Source organism: Myotis myotis, unplaced genomic scaffold (genome assembly GCF_014108235.1).
Source record: "Myotis myotis isolate mMyoMyo1 unplaced genomic scaffold, mMyoMyo1.p scaffold_m19_p_1, whole genome shotgun sequence".
NCBI lineage: Eukaryota > Metazoa > Chordata > Mammalia > Chiroptera > Vespertilionidae > Myotis > Myotis myotis.
The window spans coordinates 61084579-61110288 of record NW_023416313.1 but is presented as its reverse complement, the minus strand read 5'-3'; the positions used below and the strand labels follow the sequence as shown (position 1 = coordinate 61110288).

The 25710-nt window shown below is 37.7% G+C and overlaps 1 protein-coding gene across 3 annotated transcripts in view; it reads right to left on the bottom strand.

Moving 5' to 3' along the window:
* CCSER1 (coiled-coil serine rich protein 1) overlaps positions 1–25710 on the bottom strand; it is an 801991-nt gene that overhangs the window by 652654 nt on the left and 123627 nt on the right. For all 3 annotated transcript variants that reach the window (XM_036339701.1, XM_036339716.1, XM_036339709.1), the window contains exon 2: positions 815–2176. In XM_036339701.1, the coding sequence (XP_036195594.1) occupies positions 815–2135 (1321 nt within the window). In that variant the 5' untranslated portion in view covers positions 2136–2176. The remainder of the gene's footprint in view (positions 1–814; positions 2177–25710) is intronic.

Here is a 25710-nt window from a genome sequence, read left to right as displayed (position 1 = left end):
AGTGGGAGGCCATGCTTCCACTTTTAGAAAATACATCTGCTTCAGACACAGAATCTTCAGTCAAGGCTAAAAACTCTGAAGGTGTCTGAGCTGTGGTAAGATCAGCAGAAAGCAATGGAGATGGTAAAGAGCTTCCTGCCCGTTCTTACCAGCTCTATGGTCTCTTGATTTTAGTTTTCACATTTGTTAACTGGGAAATATACTAGTGCCTATTTCATGGGGTTTGTGTCCAGAACAATTACATACAATTTGTAACTTTGGACACATTACTTATCCTACCTGTGCTCCAACTGTTTTGCCTGTACAGTGTGCTACAACAAGAGGAGTGATTTCAATGATTTGAAGACTAAATGAATTAATGTATCTAAAGAGCACAGGACAGTGAGTGGGACAGAAAAATCTTTCAATGTTGGGAGAACTAGTAGTAGTAGTAGTAGTAGTAGTAGTAGTAGTAGTAGTAATAGTGGAATATATTCATTACAATAATTAAGAAATACCAATATTCCACCATAAACTCTAAAAAAGACAATCCTTGCTTTAGATAAAGCCACATGGAAAGTAAAATTTGTTTTCTTCCACTTTCTTCTGAGGGTCAGATTTTGGATAACCCAACTAAGAAAAATGAGTAATATTGCTGAATTATATTTTTAGCAAAATGTAAGCTTAAGATCAAATAGTGAACAAATTTCAAATTATAAACAGGAAAGAATATTAGAGTAAAAAAAGAAAAATGTGGTTTCAATTAATGACATGGAGTGAGAAAATTGAATAATTATAATAAAAATTGTAATTTATACAAAGAAAATCAGTATACCTTTGGCAGGATTTGCCTCATATCCATATGTTTTGTTAAAAATATGACGATCACCAGAAGAAGGTATTATCCTTGAATCTGATATAGGATGAATCCCTTTAACACGTTCAGCTATTGCTTTATGTTGCTCATAAAATCCAAGTTTCCTTGGGGAGCTTGTTGCCAACATTGTATCACCGTTTTGTAATACCATATGCTCTTCTCCTTGAGTATCTGCTGATAGGTGATTCTCTAAGTCACTCCCATTTGTAACAGGGAGTTCAGAGATTTGCAATAACACTTCCTTCTGATTAGCAGCAGAGGTTTCTGGTAAGGAATTAGATTCAGTGCTACATCGACCTTCTAACCTATATTTCCCAGGAGACATAATTGCACAGGGAACAGTTCCTATACGATCTATTGTTGCCTTTGTGACAGCAGCAGGGTTGGGAGAGATCTGAGAGGTAGAATCATTGTGGCCAAAGTTGTCACAGTGGGATGCCATGCTTCCACTTTTAGAAAATACATCTGCTTCAGACACAGAATCTTCAGTCAAGGCTAAAAACTCTGAAGGTGTCTGAGCTGTGGTAAGATCAGCAGAAAGCAACGGGGATGGTAAAGAGCTTCCTGCCCGTTCTGTTACATCCACAGAGCAAGATGGAGAAGCTCTTACTGATACAGGTTCTCTCTCTTGGAACTGTGTAATTTCCAATGAGAATTCAGACTGCTGTACCAATGAAGTGGACTGGCTCGGTGGAACTGGCTTAGAAAATTTATGGTGAGAGGAAAAGGATTTAGTGAGCAGCTTCTTTGTTGACTGCTTAACGGAACGGCGAGTTGGTTCTTCTGTGAATCCAGAATCATCCCCTTCACTTTTGCCAGAACTTAAGCAATTTATAAAGACATTCTTATTAGTTGAGTGCTCCTTTTCCCTTTCAAAATCCTCTGTCAAAGATCTTGTTATCTTCTTATTTCTTGAACTACTAAAACCAACAGAATGTCTTCCCCTGGTTTTAATATGTTCTTCCGAAGTCAGTTTTTGCATACTGCTGTGACCAGCTTGAGCACCATTTGAAATACTAAGGTTCTGGTTGGTAGGTTCTTGCTTAGGTTCACTCCCCTTCTTATGGTGGAAGCTAATGGAAGGAGTTCGGAATATGCTCCTGCGTTTACCTGTACTACCTGAGCTTGAGTTCGTGCTGGAAGGAGAGGAACTGTGGACACCTGCTGTATTACTGGAGGAAGGTGAAGAAGGAAGAGAATCATGTCTTCTGCTGATACTTCTTCTGAATATTGGCAACCTGGAGACCAGGGTAGATCGTCTTGATCCAGAGTCCCCCATTGGGACCCCAAAGCTTGCACTGTGATATCCAACTTAGCAGCCTGGGAAAAGTTAAGACAAAAAGAACAAGTCAATAGAATTCAATTATAAATAAGCCATTTTGAAATAAATAATTGTTCTTCAAGACACAAAATATAATTATGTTTATATTAAAACAATAAATACTAAAATTCTGATACTTAAGGATTTTATTAAAAATTTATAAGTGGCAACATTAGAGAATATTTTACGTAGCAACTTTATGATGCTGTAAAAATTTCATGAATACCCAGAATATTTAAAGTCTATTCAAAAGAGTATTGGGTTGGGAGACACAAGATCATTATTCAAGAGCCAGCCTTACTACATACTCTGGTTCTACATACTCTTACTAGTATATACTCTGGTAAATCGTTGAATCTTAACTTTTTATGTCTATTTGTTTAGATGTAGTAGGCATGTGGCAGCCATGATCATTGCCCTCTGGGTAAAATGTCCCACCACTGCCTCTGTTAGCCAGCACTAGATAGACCATGGGTTTCAACACATTATTCACCTGAACTTAATATAATCACAGAAGAGCCTAAGGTATAAGCTTAGAGGCTCCACTCAAAGGATAAACAACGAGGATGCATTCTTCCTCTTGGAGTTTGATTTAGGACATTTAGAGATACTAAGTACATTGGCAGAGGCAACTAAACCACGAAAGAATATAGTGTGGAGTTATAAGCAAGATAAAGTTATGAAGAAACCACAACTATGAGTTGAAGACAAGACCTGATTGAAAGCTAATTCAACAGGTAAGAATACAGACTGAGAGGAGAAGCATGGAAAATTCTGAATCATATTAATATCAGAGTACTGATGATGGAGAAGAAGAAGGAAGAGGAGAGCGTAGATGTTCAGCTAGGATGTACTGAGTACTTTTACACAGTTTATCTCTTTTAATGCTTCTGAGTGGAGAAGTAGATAATACTACTATGGACATTTTATAGCAGAAAGATAACTTGCCTAATGTCACTCAGTTAATAAGTGGTAAAGCAGGAATAAGAAGCTAAGCCTTACCTAACTACAGGATCAGCTCATAATCAGCATGGCTTGTACTGCTTTCACTAGAGTGAAGAGGCAAGGCCCAGACACGCTTCCATTTCAGGGATTCCTGGTTGTATGGTCAATATTGCTATTCTGGTGAATGCTATTTTTCGCTAGTTTTCATAATGTGTCATAACTTGGTTCCTGTTTTGTTTTGCTTTGTCTCTAAATTTCACTTAATACCTTAACTATAATGTGCATGCTCCCTTTGTCAACTTGATTAAGGCTCTATTTCATTTTGTTGTTTTTTGCAACCAAAACGAAACAATAACAAATACACATAAAATGATAAGACCTCCATTTTATCGTCTTTACTGATATGAGACTGAGAAAGTAAAATGTTCTCATGTCCTTAAAGAAGTATGTGACAATAATGGAAAATATTTTCTCTTTCAGATATGCATTCATATATATTTAATATTTTGTCCCAAATAACAAAAAATGTAACAGTTTTGCATTATTTGATTTTCTGGATGATTTTTAGTTATACTCACTAAATTTGAATTTAAATTAAACAGTGTATGAACCACTCCCAATATATTTAAGTATTCTTATAAGGCTTTGGGTGAAGAGAACTTAAAATATAAACATAGACATTAGCTCTTGAAATCTTTCACAAATCAAAAATATTTCATTTTCTTCCCAGCTTAAATTTTTTTAAATGGATATAAAATATAATACATTTTTTCATAATTTCACTCTTAATAATTCTTTAATTAACATCATTCTCAGCTGTGATTTTTCATTTACATGCAAGATTTATTTCCATCAAATGCCCAGTGAAGATGTTGCTCTCATTAGAGCATTATCAATCATAATGATTTGCAGCTGGTGGTGAACCTACGGCCTTCAATGCATTAATGTCAAGATATTTATCATTTGTATTGACACAGTATAAGAACTTATGTATATTGAAATACTTATTGGCCTTTTAAAAATTATTTCTTGCATTTGTATCATCATTTAAAAACAAAAGAGTGACACAGTTCCATATTTCTTTAGTAAGTATTCAAAAAATTTAACTAATAAAAATTCAGAAAAAAATTATAATAATTACTTCTCTTCCTAAGTATTTAACGAAAATGACCAGGTTCCCATTGGGTACAAAAAAAAAAAACATTTAGGCTACTAATATATTTTTCATAATTTACTTAAGTAAAACATCAGAGAGATACTAAGAGATATTTACACACTGAATGGATGATATGGAGTGAACATAAAATCTATTAGAGACAAAAATTCTTTAGATTTTACGTTGTCTACTGATAGTCTTTTAAATTAAGTTCTCTATTTCCTACTGAGAGCTTTCCAGCTAAACAAGAGACAGATCAAATATCTGTAGTTTGGAATTATCAACAGTTTTTAGAGAGACTCTTTAAGGTTTGGATGCTAGCTACATCTCCAGATTCATTATCCCACTTCTCCCACTTTACTCTCCAATTACACTGATTATAGCTTCCATTTTCTGCCCACTTTCACCTTCTGGGCATTTGCAGATGTGGGTGCACCTGCTTGGCATGCCCTTCCTAGGACCTGATGTGGCAATATTCCTGTTTCCATTACATCATTCATTCCAGGACGCAATCACTGAGCCCCCTTCCCACCCTCCTCCATTTCAGATATACTACTCCTTTATGAATCCTAAAATATTACTTTATAAACTAAGAATCTGTTTATCAGTCTGACTTTACTATTTATCATAGGTTTGTTAAGTAGCAAAGGCCATCGCTGCTTTGCTTTGAGACCCCAATGCCTAGTATAATACACAATTAATACCTAAAGAATTGGTGGATTTTGCAAACTGAAGCTTCATCTTGAACACATCAGTATTTCAAATATAAACAAACATCTGCTGTCTCACCACCATAAATAAATGCTATAATTTGCAGTTACTTATGCTGAATTATGACTTTTGGAGTTGAAAGCTTTTCAAGCTATAATATTATTTAATAATCTAAAAGCTGCCAATGCATAAAAATACAATGCTAAACATGTTTAATAAAAGAATATATCATCACATCAGCTTCAATCATTATTTTTTTTTGCAAGGCAAACATCTTTACTTCTGCGTAGAAGGGTGTGCACACATGGTCTGGAAGCACGCGCACCACATCAACCTCAATTATTAATGAAAAACTAATATAACATTACATGTTAATTTTATTTTTATTTATAATCTTATTATAAATAAAAATTACCTTTAATTCCTTAGCAAAATTTGTATGTATTTTCATATTTTTAAAACAGATTTCTAAATCAGATAAAATAGACATATTTTTCACAATTCTCCTCTAATATTTCTTGGTTCAGAAGTCTTAGCCACTTTAAACATAACAGGTCCTAAAAATATATGATTGGACTAGACCTTCCCATTGTCCAGGGGCCTTTACAACCATAAATATTATATTCTTCAGAAAAGCACATTCTTCATATATAAAGAGTGTCCTCTAATTATACCTTTTAAGCTGTATAAATAAGCAAAAATACTGACTTGTAGGCAATATCACTACACAGATGCATACTGACCCTATTAGAAGTGGTGTGAAACTCTGTGATCTCAACTGAAGAAATGGTTTCCTTTATTCTTTAGTATCGAATTTAACAAAAAACTCCCAGAAAGTACTTTATCCAGTGATCTCTTAACAAACACTATCATTGCTCTTAACAGAGTACATTATATGGTGGATCTATTCTGAATAAAAGCAGAGGGGAATTTCTTGTTTGGTATGATTGAGGAAGATATGGATTATAATTTAAGGAGTTATATGAACTGCTACTATGTTAGCTATTTAAAATTAGAGTACAAATAAAATACATTAAAGAAGTTAGAAATACTGAAAAAAAGACTTCCATGATTCCAAAGGCCTTATCCAAAGGCATAACACAACCTTGCATTGTTTCAGAGATATCATCTTGGAAACTGATTCTCATATATACAAACAGATATATCTTTCTGTGCAAGTAACAGAAGCAAAGCAAAAAAAAAAAAACCTTCACCCTTTCCTTTCCCAATATTTTTCAAACATTTCCTTAGAATTTTGACAACCCTCATATTTCTCCACTGTGAGCCCAAGGTAATAAAAAGTCACCTGATGTCCATTTGGTTTGTTTCTCTCCCCAAACTGATGGTATTTTTATGAAAAAAGCAAAACTAAACAAGACATACAGATGCAATTAGCAAAAATAAATATACACACATGCAATTAGCAAAAATATAATAATAATATAGTTTCAACTCCAAGTTCTGTCACATACTAGTAACATGAACTAGAACATAGGTAACAATTATTTTGTAGTGATTTCTTGTAAGGATAAGAAGGCACAACATACAAACCTAACAGTATGTCTGGTATAGAGTATATTTTCAATTTCTTTCCGAGGAAATGCATTCAAACAAAAGTGTCATGGTGGTGCAGCACATACATAGAGTGATTATGATAATGAGCTACTTTTCAAATCTGTCCCAAACCCTCTAATTTAAAAAAATCATTAAAACTACTGGGGGAAAGGAGATATGTAAATTTAAATTGAGATCAGTATTCTATTCCCTTATGATGAACCTCCCCAAAGTATACACTTTTATTGGACTTTAAAAACAATGATCAATATTTGTGAGAAATGTTGCATGAAATACATCCTGTCCCAGTTCTACTCTTTCTCAGAAAAGATTTCAGAAAATAATCCAGTAAAGACTAAATGACCATGCTGAAGAGAAAACCTATGATACATGATAAAATGGAAGAAAGAAAACTCACAGAAACCAAACACTCTCTAGATAACAATTTTTCAATATTAAGAAAATGATGGCAAAAAATAAAAAAGAAAGAAAATAAATCATATGTAAATATACCAAAGGGCATTGATCAATTTTTATTACAATTAAATAGGATAAAAGCTTGAAGAAATTCTCAAAACAGTCTTATCTAATTATGTCATTTAGCCACATATTTAAATGAGGCTCACACCTGTTAGGTGGTTAGTGTTTAGCTGGAAAGCCTCCCAGACTCTTTCTATTACAAAAGCCATGCAATTTCATTTCAACATCCTTATACTTTATGGTATAATTTTTCCTTAAATGTTTTTCCAAAATGTCTTATTGTTTTCTCTTAAATGAATCAGGAACTAATGAAAGCATTTTTAACAGATAAATCACTTCACAGCATGAGGAAGGATCATTCCAGCCAGGAGGGTGAGTGAGGACCATATGAGACACATTAAAAGGATGACTAATCATGATCATGTGGGTGATTGGTTACAGGGAAGAGAATGAGATTGTCAGCCTAAGGCAGCAAGAGTGAGAAATCATATAATTTACTGGATTGTTTAATTAACAAAGTATTATATTTGCATATAATTTAGCCACATTGAGTATACTGTTATTTTTAAATAAACAAGAAAATAATCCAAATAAATATCTTATTACATCATAAATGTCTACTTTTATGTGACTACTAAAAATGATTTGAATCTAAAGGTGATATGTAAGCAGAGATGATTGTCCCTGACCAGATCTGTATAAATTAATCTCCTAAGTAAAAAGAGATGCCAAATTAGCATGATAATGGGAACTGTTACCACAGGAAAGGAGAATACATTTCAAAGAGATTATTCTAGCAGAATTTAGGGAGGCAGATGAGTTCCTTGTCTGAATTAATGGAAGGACATGAACCATGATACATATTTAACAAGACATGTCACCTTGAGACCCATCCAGATATGATATTAGTTCTTTAGTGACCAGAAGAGACAAAAGAAAAATAAAGAAAGACTGGATTTTAGCCAGAGATTAGACAGAAGTTACTAGTGACAGAAGAAAGAAATTTAAACACCATATCTACATGTGACCAGGCTTAGGTAAATAATGAGACAACATTTATATTTTAGGAATATTATATATCCTGGTATTTTTACACAAATGAATGTATAACTGTTATGAATGTGGATTCTGATGAAAGAATATCTAGATTTGAATTCATCTCAACTCATAAGAGTTGAATGGCTTAAAAAGTTACTTACACTCTAAGCCTGAGAATAATAGTTGCATGGTTTTAAAGAGATTTTATGAGGAACACATAAGTAAATGCAAAAAGGGACTTAGAACAGGGTCCAGCAAATGGTAAGTGCTTAACAACTATAATCGACTTATGAGGAACAATTTACAATTTTTACTGTCTCACAGCATATGTATTTTAATTTAGCTGATAACTTCACCAACCTCTCTCAGCTAGAATTTCTAATTGTGTCTACTGGTAAACTAATACTATCATTTCCTGAGTCAATCATGAACAGTACAGAAAGGTAATTCGAGCAGTAATAGTATATGTAAACTAGAGGCCCAGTGCACGAATTCATGCACCGGGGGAGGGGGGCGGTCCCCTCACCCTGGCCTGCTGGATTGGGCCAAAACTGGCTCTCTGGCATATCCAGAAGGGTCCCAGATTGTGAAAGGGTGCAGGCCAGTCTGAGGGATCCCACCAGTGGACGATCGGAGCCAGAGAGGGACTCAGGAGGTTGGCCAGCTGGAGAGGGACCACAGGAGGGCTCCAGGGCATGTCTGGCCCATTTTGCACAGTCCTGATCAGCCAGACACCAGCAGCAAACTAGCCTACCAGTCAGAGCGTCTGCCCCCTGGTGAACAGTGCACATCATAGCGAGCGGTTGAGCGACCTTAGCATGTCATTAGCATATTATGATTTGATTGGTTGAACAGACAACCGGACACTTAGCATATTAGGTTTATATTATATAGAATGAGGCTTGGAATTAGGACATCTATCTGTCTATCTATCTATCATCTAATCTATATCACTGAATAAAGACTGATGTAGTCAATATTACAAACACATCTTAAATTATCTCTTACAATCTCATTCAACCATGACTTGTTTTTGACCCAAAATATTATTGACTGTGTTGATGTCCTTCCTGACTATAAGTTCAGTTCAATTTTTAAAAAAATATATTTCGTTGACTTTTTACAGAGAGAATGAGAGAGGGATAGAGAGTTAGAAACATCAATGAGAGAGAAACATTTATCAGCTGCCTCCTGGACACCCCCTACTGGGGATGTGCCCGCAACCAAGGTATATGCCCTTGACTGGAGTCGATCCTGGGACCTTTCAGTCTGCAGGCCGATGCTCTATCCACTAAGCCAACCGGTCAAGGGCCAATTTTTTATTAAATAAATATTGAGTTTAATTACTCAGTCTTAGTTTTTAATTTTCAACCAGATAATCCAGACTTCAAGGAGCAAATAAATGAAAACACTATAAATATTCAAAGACTGTGTCTTAGACCCTGAATATTATTCCCAAACGATGACTTTGTTAACTTTGTTGAGCAATATCAATATAACAAATATACCACTTTAAAGATGGTTGCACACATCTAGAAGTATATATGTTTGTTAATAAAAAAAATTACATTATTATTTTTAATATATTTTATTGATTTTTCTACAGAGAGGAAGGGAGAGGGATAGAGACTTAGAAATATCGATGAGAGAGAAACATCGATCAGCTGCCTCCTGCACACTCCCTACTGGGGATGTGCCCACAACCAATGTGCATGCCCTTGACTGTAATCGAACCCAGGACCCTTGAGTCCACAGGCTGACACTCTATCCATTGAGTCAAACCAGTTAGGGCTACATTATTTTTATACACATACCTTACGTGGAGTAATTTAGTTTGTTATTTTAAATACTATTTTGGGGGAAAATTTTTTTTACAATTTTCTAAGTTAGGTTTTCTAGAAGCAGAGCCTGAGCAAAGGATTCATGCTGAAGCAATTTATTACAGAACAACTCTCAGGGGAATGTGATGAAAGAAGGCATGATAGGATGGGGGAAAAGCTAACCAAAGATTTGGAGACCAGCCTCAACCTGATCCCATTGAACTGGAGCACTAATTGAGTTCTTGAGAGAGTGGCTGGTCCTTGTATCCCCAGCCAGTCAACCATCTATAGACTTCTCTAAGGAATGGGAAAAAATATTTGAAACATAACAGTCAAATAATTGATAACTGGAATATATAAATAACTTTTACGAATCAATAAGAGAAAGACAATCCGAAAGGAAAAATAAATGTGTAAAGAACATGAATAAGCAATGTGTAAATGCATAGGAAAAAGATATGAAAGGATGTGTGAACAGTGGTTATCCTTGAAGAGGGCATTAGTATTGGGGATTGTCATCAGTAGGGACAGCAGTGCTATCCTATCTAATAATAGACAAACAAGGTAATTGACTGTACCTTCGCTACACCTCCCATTGGCTAATCAGCACAATATCCAAATTAACTGCCAACAAAGATTTCGGTTAATTTGCATAGGTAGGCTCCAAGCAGTGGAGGGAAGACTGAAGGCAAGCCAGGGCAGCGAAGACGGAAGACTGAAGGCGGCTCAAGCTGGAGCGAAGGCCTGGGTCCCGGGTACCGGAGGAAAACCTGTGCCGGCAGCCAGGAGAAGAGAAGGCCTATTGCAGGAATCTCTTCATGCAACAGTCCTCTAGTATGTAATATAAACTCTTAACAATGAGAAAATTCATGAATTGCTTTCATAATTAAAACTTTTAAAATTTTAAATAAAGATACTATAAAAATATGTGCCCTATCAAAAAGTACATAATGTTGAAGGATATAGGCATATAATTGTTTTAAAAGTAATTTGAAGGGTACACAGAAAATTTAAAATATTTGCTGGAAGAAAGAGAATGAGCACCTGGAAAAATGCTTTTTCTAAAAATAATTTGACCAAGTATGACAAATACAAATATCAATTCTGATTGTTTTATTAAAACCTTCATTTTTTATATTTTAATACTATATGTTTAAATAAGTGAAACTGATGAAAGTGTTAAGAATCCTGACAATAATATAAAGACTGTATTTTTCATGAACCTACATTTTTAATACTGAAATTCATGTTTTATGTGACTGTCAGTCCAAACAGAATCTGCTTATGAATTGAGATTTACTTTTCTAACAGCTGGAATGCTATTTAGTTTCACTATTAAAAGCTATTTCCTCCTCCTTAAAAAAATATTTAAGTATTTCTTTACTACATAATTCACCTCTACATATTGACAGTGATAAGTCAGACACAAATGTTTTAAGTCAAGTTTTTCACAATTTTTTTAATGTTTTAGTATTTCCATAGTACAAACATTAAACCACCATAGATTACTTTATACAATTGACTAATAAATCTGAGTTATATAATGATTTGGAAGCATGTAGCTATGACTTCTTGTCATTAATAATAAATTGATGCCATTATACCATTTTTTTCAAGGCTAGTAAACTAAACAGACAGGTTGGTTTTATATTTGCTTGATGCAAATTCATTCTTCTTTGAGACATTTATAATAGTTTATTTGTTTACTAAATATTAAAATGCCTTACAATTTAATACAGATAAATTTAAAAAAGAAAAGAAAAATAAAGGACCAACTTCATAACAAATACCCTGCAGTTGCGTTTACCTATCAGCAGAGGGTGGAGGAGATCTTCCTCAAAGTCAATTTTTTTTTTTAACTTTCAGAGCCAATTTTAGATTCATTAAGCATTTAATTATATAAAATATCACAAAGTCCTTTATGTAATGAATAATAAAAGTCTTCAATTACATTTGAAAGTTAAATATTGATTTATTAAAACAATTAGTATCTTAGAAAAATAAACTGCCTTTAGAATTGAAGAAAGACTAATTCTTCACTTGAAAATTTTAAACAATAATTAGAAAAATAAAATATTTTTGGTATTTAACTTATAATTATATAGAGAGAGCTTATATGTTAAAGGTAATTCAGATTCATATATTTCAATTCAAATTTATTATTTTTTTCAATAGTTTTTGCTCATTGGTTTTGGAACAGTAGAACATATACAATGCTTTGTAAGAAATATACTAGTGCAAAAGGTATATACAGATGATAGCATATCTTTCTACTATTATATGTTGTAAATATCTGTCACTTAATTTTTAAATTTTATTTACAACATTGCATAGAATAGCTCATGGTCAAAGACAGAAATATAAATAAGAAATCAAAATATTATCATATGGCAATATAAAAAGATACCAAAACCAAATTAAAATAATTATTAAATGAAATTTAAAATACCTGTTAGCAGGTTAAATTTAAATGTGGCTATAGTCAATATTCATAATTATGTGTATATGTGTCTGTGTCTATGTCATCAGAATATGAACACCTGATAATATAAATCAGCATTGGCAGTAATATAAAATCCAACATTTTCGATGTATGCTCCAGTTCATTTATAAACTGAATCAATATAAGTATAAACTTAAATCAATATCATAGAAAGTCAGCATTGGTCTGGTGAAAAGAAAAAAAAGGAATGAGTCTGTCTGAAAATCATTCCTGCTTTGTTTCTGTGATAAATACCGTTGTAGTTGTATCCTTTATAATGCTAATGGAAGCATGTTAAAGAATATGCTAATTTCCATTCTATGTGTTGGCATGGACTACAAATTCTATCAGAATTATTTTTAAAACAGAATACTGTATTTGTCATTTTTAACTATTGTCTTTAAACTCAATCTATATATACAAAAAACCAGCGCAATGCCTGAACGACCAAACGACCAGTCGTGCACTGACCACCAGGGGGTAGACGCTCAGTGCAGGAGCTGCCCCCTGGTGGTCAGTGCACTCCCACAGCGAGAAGCCAGGCGCAGGAGCCTCTGCCACCTCTGGCAAGCACAATCTCCAGCAAACAGACTGCAGTCCCAAAGCCTGGGTGGTGGGGGTGTAGCTGGAATGACCATGGATCAGCCATCGCTGGCCCCTGTAACTCTCCCTTCAGACCCTGCGGCTGCACCACACCCATTACCTATTGCCCTCTGGGTCTCCGGATGCAGGCTCAAGAAAAACCCCCAGAGGTGCTTCACAAACGTACTGCCTGGGTCAGCCCCCATCTCAAAACCAAGTGCTGGTGAAGTCCAGCCCAAGGACCAACACCCACGCACGTCCATGGGCAAGCCCTTCGCAATCTCCACCTACCGCCCAGCCCCGGCTCCATCTCCCGGAAAGGTCTGCGACCTGGCACCGAATACCCACTCTGGCACCCGGGATCAGGACTTCCCTCTGGCACCCGGGACCAGGGCTTCCCTCCAGCCCCAGCAGGCACCCAGGACCCGGGCATCCCTTTGGCTACCAGCAGGCACCCAGGACCTGAGCTTCCCTCGCAGCCCCAGCTTCGTCCGGAAGGTCATCCAGAAGGACGTCCAAAAGGACGTCCAGTCTAATTAGCATATTATACTTTTATTATTATAGATTTCCATATAATCTGTGAAATTTAGGAATATACCCTCTAACACACATGCACACATCTAATCAAAAAATGTCATTCTGAATATCATTTTTCCCAGTACAAAGTTAATAATAAACTATGTCCAGTGTTATCTATGTATAAAACTATATATATAAAAGCCTGAACCATCAGATGACCAGTCAACTATGATGCACACTGACCACCAGGGGGCAGACGCTCAATGCAAGAGCTGCCCCCTGGTGATCAGTACGTTCCCACAGTGGGAGCACCACTCAACTCATGGGCAACATATGCCAGGCTCACGACTGACAAGGGCATCTGTGGCAGTGCGAGTCTCTCCCACCTCTGCAGCGGTGCTACCGAGCAGCTGGGTACCCCTTTGCGCACTACTACATTCCTCGGGGAATGTCAGACTGCTGGTTTCAGCCGGTTCCCCCGGATTGCAAGAGGGCACAGGCCAGGTTGAGGGAACCCACCGGTGCACGAATCCATCCACCAGGCCTCTAGTTCCATAGATAGAAAGGTAAAAATAATGTTCTGTAGAATATTACCACAATCACAGATGTAGTGTGTCTTATGAAAAGAGAGCAATTCCCATACATCTGGGAATGCAGTCTCTGTGTTACATGATAAAATTAGAAATATGATATGTTTCTTCCTCTTACATTGTATTTGCTTATGTAATCAATCAATTTGACCAAATCATAAACCAAATCATGGTTTATAATTAATAAAATAGAACAGGGAGTTCGTTTTTAGAATCTAGAAAAGAAGGCATGGTCGATATTTAACATATTTTGAAAATAAAATCCTCTGATATAATATAGTATCAAAGTAAAGTTATTTTAAATTATATTGAGATAACTTTTAAATTGGTAGAAAAGCCTAATAACCCAATGATTAATAGATATACTCTAGATCTATAAAGTATAATTAAAAGTAGATTTTACTAAATATATTAAAGTATATTTTGCTACCTATAGTGATCTTTGACTTAAAATTTTATTTATTTTAAGCAGAATTACATAACATATACTATAATAAAGTGAACATTATAAATTCAATGAATTTCTTTCTTTAAAAAAAAAAAAAACACAAGAACCTTAAACTTTGTTAATAAATTTACTAAATTGTCTTCTTATGAGACTACAGTCCTGCATCAAAGACCACTCTAAGGAATGACTGACTGTTATTTAGTTTATACTGAGTTGTATACTGTTTATTTGATAGAATAACTATTAAGAATGAAATCATGAGAGAAGAACCTATGTTTAAGCCAAATGCACTGTTTTAGCTGTACTTGGTAGCAGGGGGAATGTGCCTGACTTGAGTTGCCACTAGAGGGAGATTTTGCATCTTGGAACACTTAAGGATTTCTGCCTTGGTGAACAACTATTGCATAAAATTTTACACTTGAAAGGTGGACTAATTATTATTATTATTATTATTATTATTATTATTTATTGGTTGTGGGTATACAGCTTAGTGGTTAGATAATCACAAAAATTATGCAATATTCCCCTCAAAAGGTGAACTTCTTTTTGAGAATGAAGAAATCAAAATACAGAGAGGTTAAGTACCTCATTCAAAGACACACAAAAAAGTGGTAGCACTAACATTTATTTATAGAGTTCAGTGTTCCTGATAAAAGAATTAACTCTAACCCAACTGGATGACAGCAGAGACTGTCACTGCCAGAAACTTATTTCAAACAAGCAAAAAGACCCTTGCTCTATAAGCATCTGACATATCTATATATTTAAATAATGTTCCCATTTTTGTATAACTTTAATATATAATTTATTTTTCAAGGAACTACATCAACATAATGTTTTCTCTTGTTTCCCCTGTGTGTGGGCTTTAAAAAAAATCTTAGTCACAAATTGACTAGAATGAGTATTTAAATTATCACTTTAATCTTCCTAACAACTGTGTTAGATAACTGTAAATAGTATTCTGTTACCAGCCATTGAGCCAGCTCCCACTTTTGGTGACCCTGTGAGTGAGTGATGTCCTGCTCTCAACAGCCCTGCTCAGCTCCTGTAGACTCATCACGCTTACGGATTCTTTTATGGAGTCAATCTATCTCATATTTGGTCTTCATTTTTCCCTGCTGCCTTTTGTTTTCCCTAGAACTATTGCCTTTTTCAAAGAACCCTGCCTTCTCATGATGTGCCTGAAGTAGAACAGTGTCAGTTAGTCATTTTCACCTCCAGCAATGTTTCAGGCTTAATGTGCTCTAGGACCCATTCACTCATCATTTTGGTGTTCCAGGGTATCTGTAGAGCTCTCCTGAAACACCATATTTCTCATCCTATTATTATAATTACTAGAGGCCCAGTGCATGAATTCATGCACAGGTGGAGTCCGGCCAGCCAGGCCGTAATTGGCGGATCAGGCCAGGCCTGCCTGGAGGAGGAGACAGCGGAAGGTTGACCGGCTGGCCTGCCCCAATTGGGCCCAATCAGGGATGGGCTGGCTGAGGGAAGGGGCCTCAAGCAATTGGCCACAGGCCCCATCCCCAATTGGGGTGGGGGGGCAATTGGAGGTGGAGCTGGCTGGGGGGAGTGGCTGTGGGCAGTGGGCGGGCCAGCCCCAACCCCAAATGGGGTAGGGGGAATCCATCAGGGTCTAGTGGCCTTGGGGAGGGGCCATGGGTGGTTGGCTGGCCGGCCCTGACCCTGATTGCCTGATTGGAGTGGGGGGTCCAATCGGGAGTGGAGCTGACTGGGGGGAGGGGCCGTGGGACAGTCGGGGTTGTGGGGGCCCATTAGGAGTGGGGCTGGCCATGGGGAGGGGCTGCAGGAGGTTGGCTGGCCCGCCCTGCCCCCTATTGTGGTATGGAGGAGCGATCAGGGGTGGGGCTGGCTGGGGGTAGGGGCTGCAGGCCTATAGGGGTGGGGAGAGCAATTGGGAGTGGGACCAGCTGGGGGGAGCGGCCACGGGAGTTTGGCCGGCTGGCCCCACCCCCTGATCAGGCCGGTTTGCTGGCCACAGTGGGCATCATAGCAATGGTCGTTCCAGTAATTACAGCATTCTGGTAGCTGGCTTTTTATGTATATAGATTATATTCTTGTTATAAGATAAATAAATAAATTCTGTGGGTCACAAATGAGATTTGAGATTTGAATCCAGGTTTTTCTGATGCTAAAGACAAAGTTTGAAATGATATCACTCTGTGGGAGTGCAACGAAGTGGGTAATAGTGACAATAATATTATACGATGGTAAATAATAATATCCTTAATACTACTCTACCCTACAAGTTTGTAATTGAGAGTGGATTTGTATTCCAAATCAGTATTCCAATGACAGATCTATTGCCAAGTCATTAAGAGGAGTTTTAAGTGAGTCTCTAATCAGAATAGGACACAAGGAATATTAATTCTTCAAAACAAAACAAAACAAAACAAAACAAAATACACCCACCAGCAAAGAATGTGCAGAATGTTGAGTTAAACTGCAAGAGAGAGGAGGGGGCCAGGGAGAGAAAGACAGAAATGGTTGTGCCATCCCACAGACTTACTTAAGCTAACAGTCTCATGTCCAAGACTGAGAGTTAAATGACATAAGTGGGTGTGATTCACAATAAAATTTTCAGAAAAACAAAGCAGGTAAAAGAAAGCATAACAAAGAAAGTGGGTGCCCTCCTAGCTTTGTTTGTGGAGGAACTACATAATGCTACTGGAACACTATCTATATACTTTATACTATACTAGTGTCCTGGTGCACAGATTTGTGCACATTGAAAGGAAATAGAAGAAATAATTTAATATTGCTATCCGCCCTTTCTCTTTCATAGAAGTGTCAACCAAATTCACAATCAACAATGAAAGATCAAAACACATGAGTGCGATTGATGCCAGTGAGAGATTTATATGTATCATGCATGCGTGAATCAATTTTTGTGGAAATAGAATAAACTTGCTTAATTAGACCTGCTTTCTGATTTAGCTAAATTTTTTCCAGCCCAGTGAAGCACCCCAACTTCTCTTTCAGTAATTGTCAGCAAAAATTTTGTTGGGTCACGAGTGAGAGCAGTAAATATCAACATGAAGAAGATTATTACTGTAGATCACTCAGGGAGGGCAAAGGGTAAAATATTTAACTGTAGCAGTGTTTGACTATATTCTGTGCAGTGAGAAAACCTGAAGTCACTTTCAAGTTCCACCATTTCTTACTTCTTTTCAGTTGGGCCAAGTTTCTAAACTTTCTAAATCTCCATTGTCTTGCTAATGAAAAGAAAATAAGATTTTACTGAGTATCCTATTTACCTACTCCAGGACTTCTATGAGTATCAAATGACATGAGGCATGGGAAAACTCTTCACAAATATTTGGTTGAACTATAAAATGTTTGTACCTGGCTATAAAGCAAGTAGGGTTTCTGGGCTAAAGAAACTCCAAGGAGGCTAGTCACTAGGGAGAAGAAGCTGGGTGTTGCTATGTGATGTCATTAGCTGGCACCCACAGTGACCATTTCCAGGCTGGGCTGGGCTGTGGGCTGCATTTTGCACCATGGGGTCTCGGCAGCATTGGCTGCAATTTGGTGGGTTGTTGCTCTGGGGTGGTCGTGGGACCTGTGTCCCACTTGGGGAAAGCCAAGTGTTGGTTTGTCAGTACCAGGTCCAGGGTATCTGTATGTCATTTATTTTTAAATGGCCACTCTGCATCATGGAAGCTCCTGCGTTGAGCATCTGCTCCCTGGTGGTCAGTGCATATCATACCTACCAGTTGGAAGGAAGGACAGACACTTAGCCTTTTATATATATACTAGAGGCCTGTTGCACTAAAAGATTCGTGCAATAGGCCTTCCCTTCCCCTGGCTGCCGGCACCGGTTTTCCTCTGGCACTCGGGACCCAGGCCTTCGCTCAGCCGGAGCCGCCTTCAAGCCTTCGCTGCTCCAGCCAGAGCTGCCTTCAGTCTTTGCTCTGCCACTTCGTGCCTACGTATGCAAATTAACCGCCATCTTTGTTGGCGGTTAATTTGCATATCTCGCTGATTAGCCAATGGGAGGCATAGCAAGGTACAGTCAATTACCATGTTTGTCTATTATTAGATAGGACTAGGGGCCCAGTGCATGAAGATTCATGCACGGGGGGTGGGGCGGGCCCCTCAGCCTGACTTGTACCCTCTCCAATCTGGGAGCCCTCAGGGAGCCCTCTCCAATCTGGGAGTTTCTGTCTGTCTTTGCAATCATATGAATGAATTGTCTGAGACCCCCAACCCAGTTTGGTTTGTTGCTCACAGATCAGGCAATTTTTCTTTGCTTCATTGATGGAGATTTCCTGGAAGTTTTAGGATATCTTCCCTTTAATTTTTCCTAGACACTCTGATTTTACTTATGTCTCTCATCTTTGCTTTCCCTCCATCCCCCACTGCAACAGTAACTTGCTCCAGGCTCACTTTGCTCTGTTGTCAAGGAGATCCCTCTGCCACCAGAACTACGATTCCCAGCATTCCTGGTGCTCCCCCACACTCTGGGCTTCTGCTTCCAGTCCTGGGGCTGCCATCAGAACTACTATTCCCAGAATTTCTGGTGCTCCCCCCGCTGGGAGCAACCAAGGGAGCCACGGCCTCCCAAGCCTCCAGCTCTCCTGCTCTGCTCTCCACCCAGTGACCAAGGGAGCCACGTCCCCTAAGCTGCCAGCTCTCCTGCTTCTGCTCTCCCCCCGGTGCCTGTGTATGCAAATCAACCCACCATCTTTGTTGGGTTAATTTGCATATTCACTCTGATTGGCTGGTGAGCATAGTGAAGGGACGGTCAATTTACATGTTTCTCTTTTATTATATAGGATATATATACTAGAGGCCCATTGCACGGATTTGTGCACCAGTGGGGTACCTCTGCCTGGCCTGCGGGGATCAGCCGAAACTGGCAGCTCTGCATCCCCCAAGGAGTACAGTAGTGCGTGAAGTGGCAGGCGGCTGGGGAGGAGCCCAAGCCCAGATCAGGTGTCATGCCGCACCCACTCATCCCAGCCCCACTGCATATGCCACCGCCACTGCTGTGTAGGCTCGGTTCTGCTCCACTGCGGTCTCCACGCACCCATCCTAGGGCGATATCAGTGCACCCATGACTGCGAAGGGGTTATGGGCTCGCACCCAGTCATTCCTGATGTTGGACCTGACCCAGTCCCAGTCCAGATAGGGGAGGGACGCACACAGGGAGTGTCTGCGGGATAGGCTTGCACAGCTGCAGCTGTGCTCGCCAGCCATAACCCCGGCGTCTGGCGCCCATTGGTCAGCTGAGCACTGCTCCCCCTGTGGGAGTGCACTGGCCACTAGGGGGAAGCTCCTGCATTAAGCATCTGCTCCCTAGTGGTCAGTGCGCATAATAGCTACCAGTTGAGCAGTTGAGCAGTTAAACAGTCACTTAGGCTTTTATATACTCTGAGTAGCCAGATTATTATGACCACGTGATGTTTATAAGGAAAGTAGCTATAATTTTGCGCTGAAGTTGCTAGAGGGCCAGACCATTATAAATGGGGAAGCAGGTTGTTTACCACGACAGAAGTGATTTTTTCTGACAATATGGGTAAACAACGCAATTTAACAGCCTTTGAACGTGGGATGGATAGATAGATATAGATATAGATATAGATATAGAGATATAGAGATATAGATATAGTATATATAGATAGTATATACCACTATGTTAATACTTTAATCATATGGCAAATTAATTACTGAAGGAAGGATACAACTGTCTCAAAGTACGTTTTGACCTTTCTTCTAAATAATTTAACATCTCATTCCAGTGTTCTGTATAATCTGTGGATTAAATTTCTGGATCCACATTTTCTGGGTTTGTCTTCCGGATTCTGCACTCATTAACTTGGGATAAACTACTTAATCTCCCTCTTAGCCTCAGTTTCACTATGTGAAATGGAGAAATAAATAGCACCTACCATAACATAGGTAACTATTATGAGGATTAAATGAGCTACTGTGGTTAAGTGCTTAGACCTATGCCCAACACAGAGTAGGCACACAATAAATGTTATCTAATTTTATTATTGCAAATTAGGTAGTGTATCCGACTTTTACATTTTCAGAGTCTGAAAGAGAAATCTGTCAAGAATTTAATGCCTCAAATAAGAAAAACCATTGAATAAGCAACCTTTCCAGAATTTTCTTTTAACAGGGTTTTTTGCTTCTCTGTGAGCTACAACTAAGACAGTGTCTATTTGGATAAAGTGGGTAATATCCCTCCACGAACCCTGCACTGGTAGTCTGGAAACGAGGAAAGATGGAAGCAATGAATCTTAACATTCTATGTGAAAGACAAACTCTCTTTTAGTTTCCTTCTATTCAACTGTATTTTATGCTGATTCCTTGGATACTTTTATGTTGTTCACATTATCTAACACAATAATTTAAAACTTGTTTTACTAAAATAATTGAAAATCTATATAACCTTTATCATACTTTAAAAGTTAATCACTAACAATTTTTCCACTTGTTTAAATACAGCAAAGTTTGTATTTTTGTGGCATGTTCTACACACTCTATGTGCTTTAAATAAATTTTCATTAATATTGTCTAGCGGCATATTTAGCTCATTTAAGGAAAAGATATGTAAATGTATGTCATTATAAATTCATTTTTAAAAGCAATCCTTACTGTCAAACCAACCAGCCAATTGAAGAGTCAGTCTTCAGAACAAGAAAAGGTTGAAATCATCAAATAAAACTATTAATACTCCAAGTCAACATTCTTGTTAGTCATTTTTGGAATCAAATAGAAAAGGGAGGAGAGAAGGTGGAACAAGGAGAGAGAAGAATGACTCAAAATATTGTGTCTATGAAATAAGGCACCATCTCCTCCAGTATTATTCTGAAGAAATACTCAAGAGACTCCCTGAGGAATTAAACCTATGATCCACACTTTTGAGATTTTTAAAGACCAGACAGTCAATGCATCCTAGAAATATTCAGAAAAAAAATGATGTTTGCCTTTTTAAGTGGGTATGAAAGGCAAGGTAAGGAAAATGAACTGACAATCTCAAAAGCTTCTTGAGCAAGGGAACTGTATGGAAAAATCACAACTACATATTGAGGATTGAGAAGTTAATTCATTTAAAGGTATGCATGCTGACATATGCCAAGGGAGTCCTTGAGACCCTGGTGTTATTACACTACAGTTTGAATACCACTGCTCTAGCATACACAAAGTGCTCAGTGGATTCTCTCAAACATTTCAAAAATAGCAACTATACTCTCTGCTAGGCACAGAGAATTCAAAAGAGAATAAGAGGCACTAGGTTTCTTTTCTGGTAGAGTATCTACTCCAGTGAGGGAGACAGAATATAAATAAGAAGTCAAAAGAACATGATAATCTCCAACAGTGTCATATAAAAATAATCACAGTAATGATATAAAACGTAAGGGGAAATGTGGAGGTGGGCATATTTGAGGTGAATGAAGATCAGTAGGAAGAGCATTTCCAGGCAACATCAAGTACAAACTCCCTGGGGCAGGACTGCATTTGGTCTATGCAGGTGGGTTAAGGTAATGAGTATATGAGACAAGGCAGATCAGGAAGGTAGAGGCCATATCCTGTAGGGCCGCAAAGGCCATTGTAACATGCCTATTCCAATTGCTAGAAAAAGCTATCAGTGACTTAAGTTAAATGAGATATCCTTTTTGTAGAGGAGGGATTACAGTAGTAGTTGGCCAGTTAGGAAATTATTCCAATAGTTCAAAGGAAAGATGATGGTGGTCTAGCTTAGGTAGTCATAGTTCATGGGTAGTGCCAACAAGAACTGCTGATGAGTGGGATGTGAGAAGAAAAAAAGAGGAACCAGAAAAATACCAAAGGTTTTGATTTTTATTAATATTGTTGTTAGCTTGTTATTTGTTTTAACTGGAGGAAGAGATGCTATTTAAAATGACCATCATAATAGTAATGTCAATATGGAGTAGATAAATGAAAAGCAGACATCCAAAGTGTGAAATTATGTTTAAACTAGTGTCCTGGTACACGGATTCATGCACATTGAAAGGAAATTAATTAGAAGAAATATTTTAATATCACTATTCGCCCTTTCTCTATAACTAGACCTGCTTTCTGATTTAGCTAAACTTTTTCCAACCCAGTGAAGCACCCCAACTTCTCTTTCAGGTAATTGTCAACAACACAGCAGTAAATATCAACACAAAGCAGATTATTACTGTAGATCACTCAGGGAGGACAAAACGTAAAATATTTAACTGTAGCAGTGTTTGACTATATTCTGTGCAGTGAGAAAACCTGAAGTCATTTTCAAGTTCCACCTTTTCTTACTTCTTTTCAGTTGGGTCAAGTTTCTAAACTTTCTAAATCTCTGTATTCTAGCTAATGAAAAGAAAATAGGATTCTACCAAGTCTTCTATCTAACTACTCCAGGACTTCTGTGAGAGTCAAATGAGATGAGGCATGGGAAAACATTTCACAAACATTTGGTTGAACCTGGCTATAAAGCAAGTTGGATTCCTGGGCTGAAGAAACTCCAAGGAGGCTAGTTAGTCGCTAGGGAGAGGAAGCTGGACATTGCTACGGGATGTCATTACCCGGCACCCACAGTTACTGTTTCCAGGCTGGGCGGAGATGTGGGCCATATTTTGCACCATGAAGTCTTGGCAGTGTTGGCTGCAATTTGGTGGGGTGTCTCTCCAGCGTGGTGGCGGGTCCTGTGTCCCACTTGGGGAAAGCCGAGTGTTGGTTTGTCGGCTCAAGGTCCCTGGTGCCGTTTATTTTTAAATGGCCATTGCACGTCATGGCAGCTCCTTGAGAGTCTGTCCCCTAGTGTGCAGTGCGTGTCATAGCTACCAGTCAGAGAGATGGACACTTAGCCTTTTATATATATAGATAATGATTCTTAAGTTAATAACTTTTTTTCATATTGAAAGCAAAGTGTTCTTGCAACATAGCCTTTAAATATAAGTTCATTTCTGATCTCAAAGTCAGATAATCTGGAAAATAAAAACATACAGGAAAATATAAAAAATTAAAAATATCCAATCCCCTCAATGGTACTCTTCTAGTTTATTTTTAATTGTAGGGGTCTTCATTTTGCATGGTATTATGTTAAGTGAAAAATGTGCATATAGGAATTAGCTTTGCATAATTCTGTGGTACTTAAATCTCATAAGTCTCAGTTAACACAGTAGAAAATGCAAATCAATGAGGAATGCCTATTTTCTTCTGTAAATTTTACATCTTTAAGATAAAATGCATATGTAATGTATCTTAGCAATTCCTCATATTTGATTCACTTTTCAAAGAAATTTTAACAATTGGATGGTATTTCTTAAAGGGAATTACCATAAATTACACAAGGTAGAACATGTAGGTAGTTTCAAATGGTTTCTGCTAAAAAATAGCAATCTTATATCATTATAAAAGTAATCAATCTACTTTATTCCTAAATAATAATTTGACAGCATTAAATGTCTCTAGTTTTGACTGGCCCAGTTTTGGGAAATTTTATTAATGATATAACCCAAAGTGATGTTTTGGATTTCAGCCCGATGGCTATATTTCTTCTACTATCAGTGTAGTTGGACCAAAGTCCTATGTGTAAATCTCTTCTTGGTAATAAATGAAGCTATTCTGAAGCCTACAAACTTGTCCAGGCCACTAGGGTACCATTTAGTAAATTACCACAGCAACACACTATGGCTGCAGTCACCAGAGCCTAAAGTGTCTTATCATACCACACTTGTTTGTCCTCACAATGTCTTTCTCCTATCTGCAGTGATTAATTCACTTGAAGTTGTGTAGACAGAGTAAGAGCACCTCTCTGTAGTACTTTAATTTGAGAAATAAAGTCAAGAAAGCAACCAACAGGGTGAAGAATTCTGACATTGAGATAGAACATTCACAAAGAATATAAATCAATTTACAAGTGAGTGATTTAGCACACCTTAATAAAATCTCTTACAAAGTAGGGGATCTGTACTAGGCATAAACAGTAAATGCAAAATAAATGCAGACTTGCTTCCTGGCTTTCAGAAGTCTAATAATCTGATTAGACTAACATAAAAGGAAACGGAGGCCAAATGTGAATGATACTGTGGTATTGACTATAAATGCAATTATAGTTCTGAGAAGAAAAGGTAATGATGCAGATTGGAAAAGAAAAGAATAAAGGAGAAATCTAAGGCATGAAAATTTGATACAAAGGAGTTTTTATTATGTTTTGAGATTTTAAGGATTTGAGGAGTTAATTTATTTATTACAAAATCTATTCCATTGAAAAATCTATTCTGTTTCAGGTAGGACACCAGGGATGCTCTGCTTTTTTCTCTCTCTCCTCATCTATTTGTCATTAGGCCATGGATTGCAAGAACTATAAAGTCCTGGACCTAACTGGTGATCATCAGAGTCAGGACGTCCTCATTTAATGTCTTTGATAGGTTCTTGGAAACTGTGACTTTAAACAAATTGATGTTTAACAAAACCAATTTTACCATAGGCTAATTGATATAAGCAAGAGGTAATTTCCTATGGCAAAAAAAAAACCACCACCAAACTTTTAAATGAAGATCCCAAACACTTCTAATATTCAAAATTGAAACCTATAAGTTATACCTACATTTGAGAAAATTTAATTTTAAAAAATTAAGATGATTATTTTCCAACCTGCGTATTCCAGTTCAGGGTCAAGGGTGGTTGGAGCTGCTACCAGCAGCTCAGGGCACAAGGTGGGAACCCACTCTGGTCAGGACACCCTTCCACACTCACACCTACATCCGCACTCAGATGGGGCAATACAGACACGCCAATTCACCTCAAGTATACATCTTTGGGATGTGGGGGGAAACCAATGTCTCTGGAAGAAACCCATTCAGACATAGAGAAAATGTGCAAATTCCACACAGACAGTGGTTCTGGTTTGGGAATTGAATATTTTGTATTCTAAATCATTATAATAAAATAACATGCAACAAAATGACATCATTCCGGGACCTGCTATATAGTTCCAGTCCAGCAGCATCAGCATCACCTGGGAAATTATTAAAAATGCAAAATGTTGGTCCACCCCCCAAAAAATACTCAATCAGAAACGAAGCAAGAGTCCCGCCCTGGCCACGGAGAGCCTCTGGGTAGTGGGCACGGAGCAGTCAGGCCCCACAGAGAGTAGAGAACGACAACCACTGGGAATGGGCCTACGCCCCCAGGGATCCTGGATTGGAGAGGGCTCCCCTGAGGGCTCCC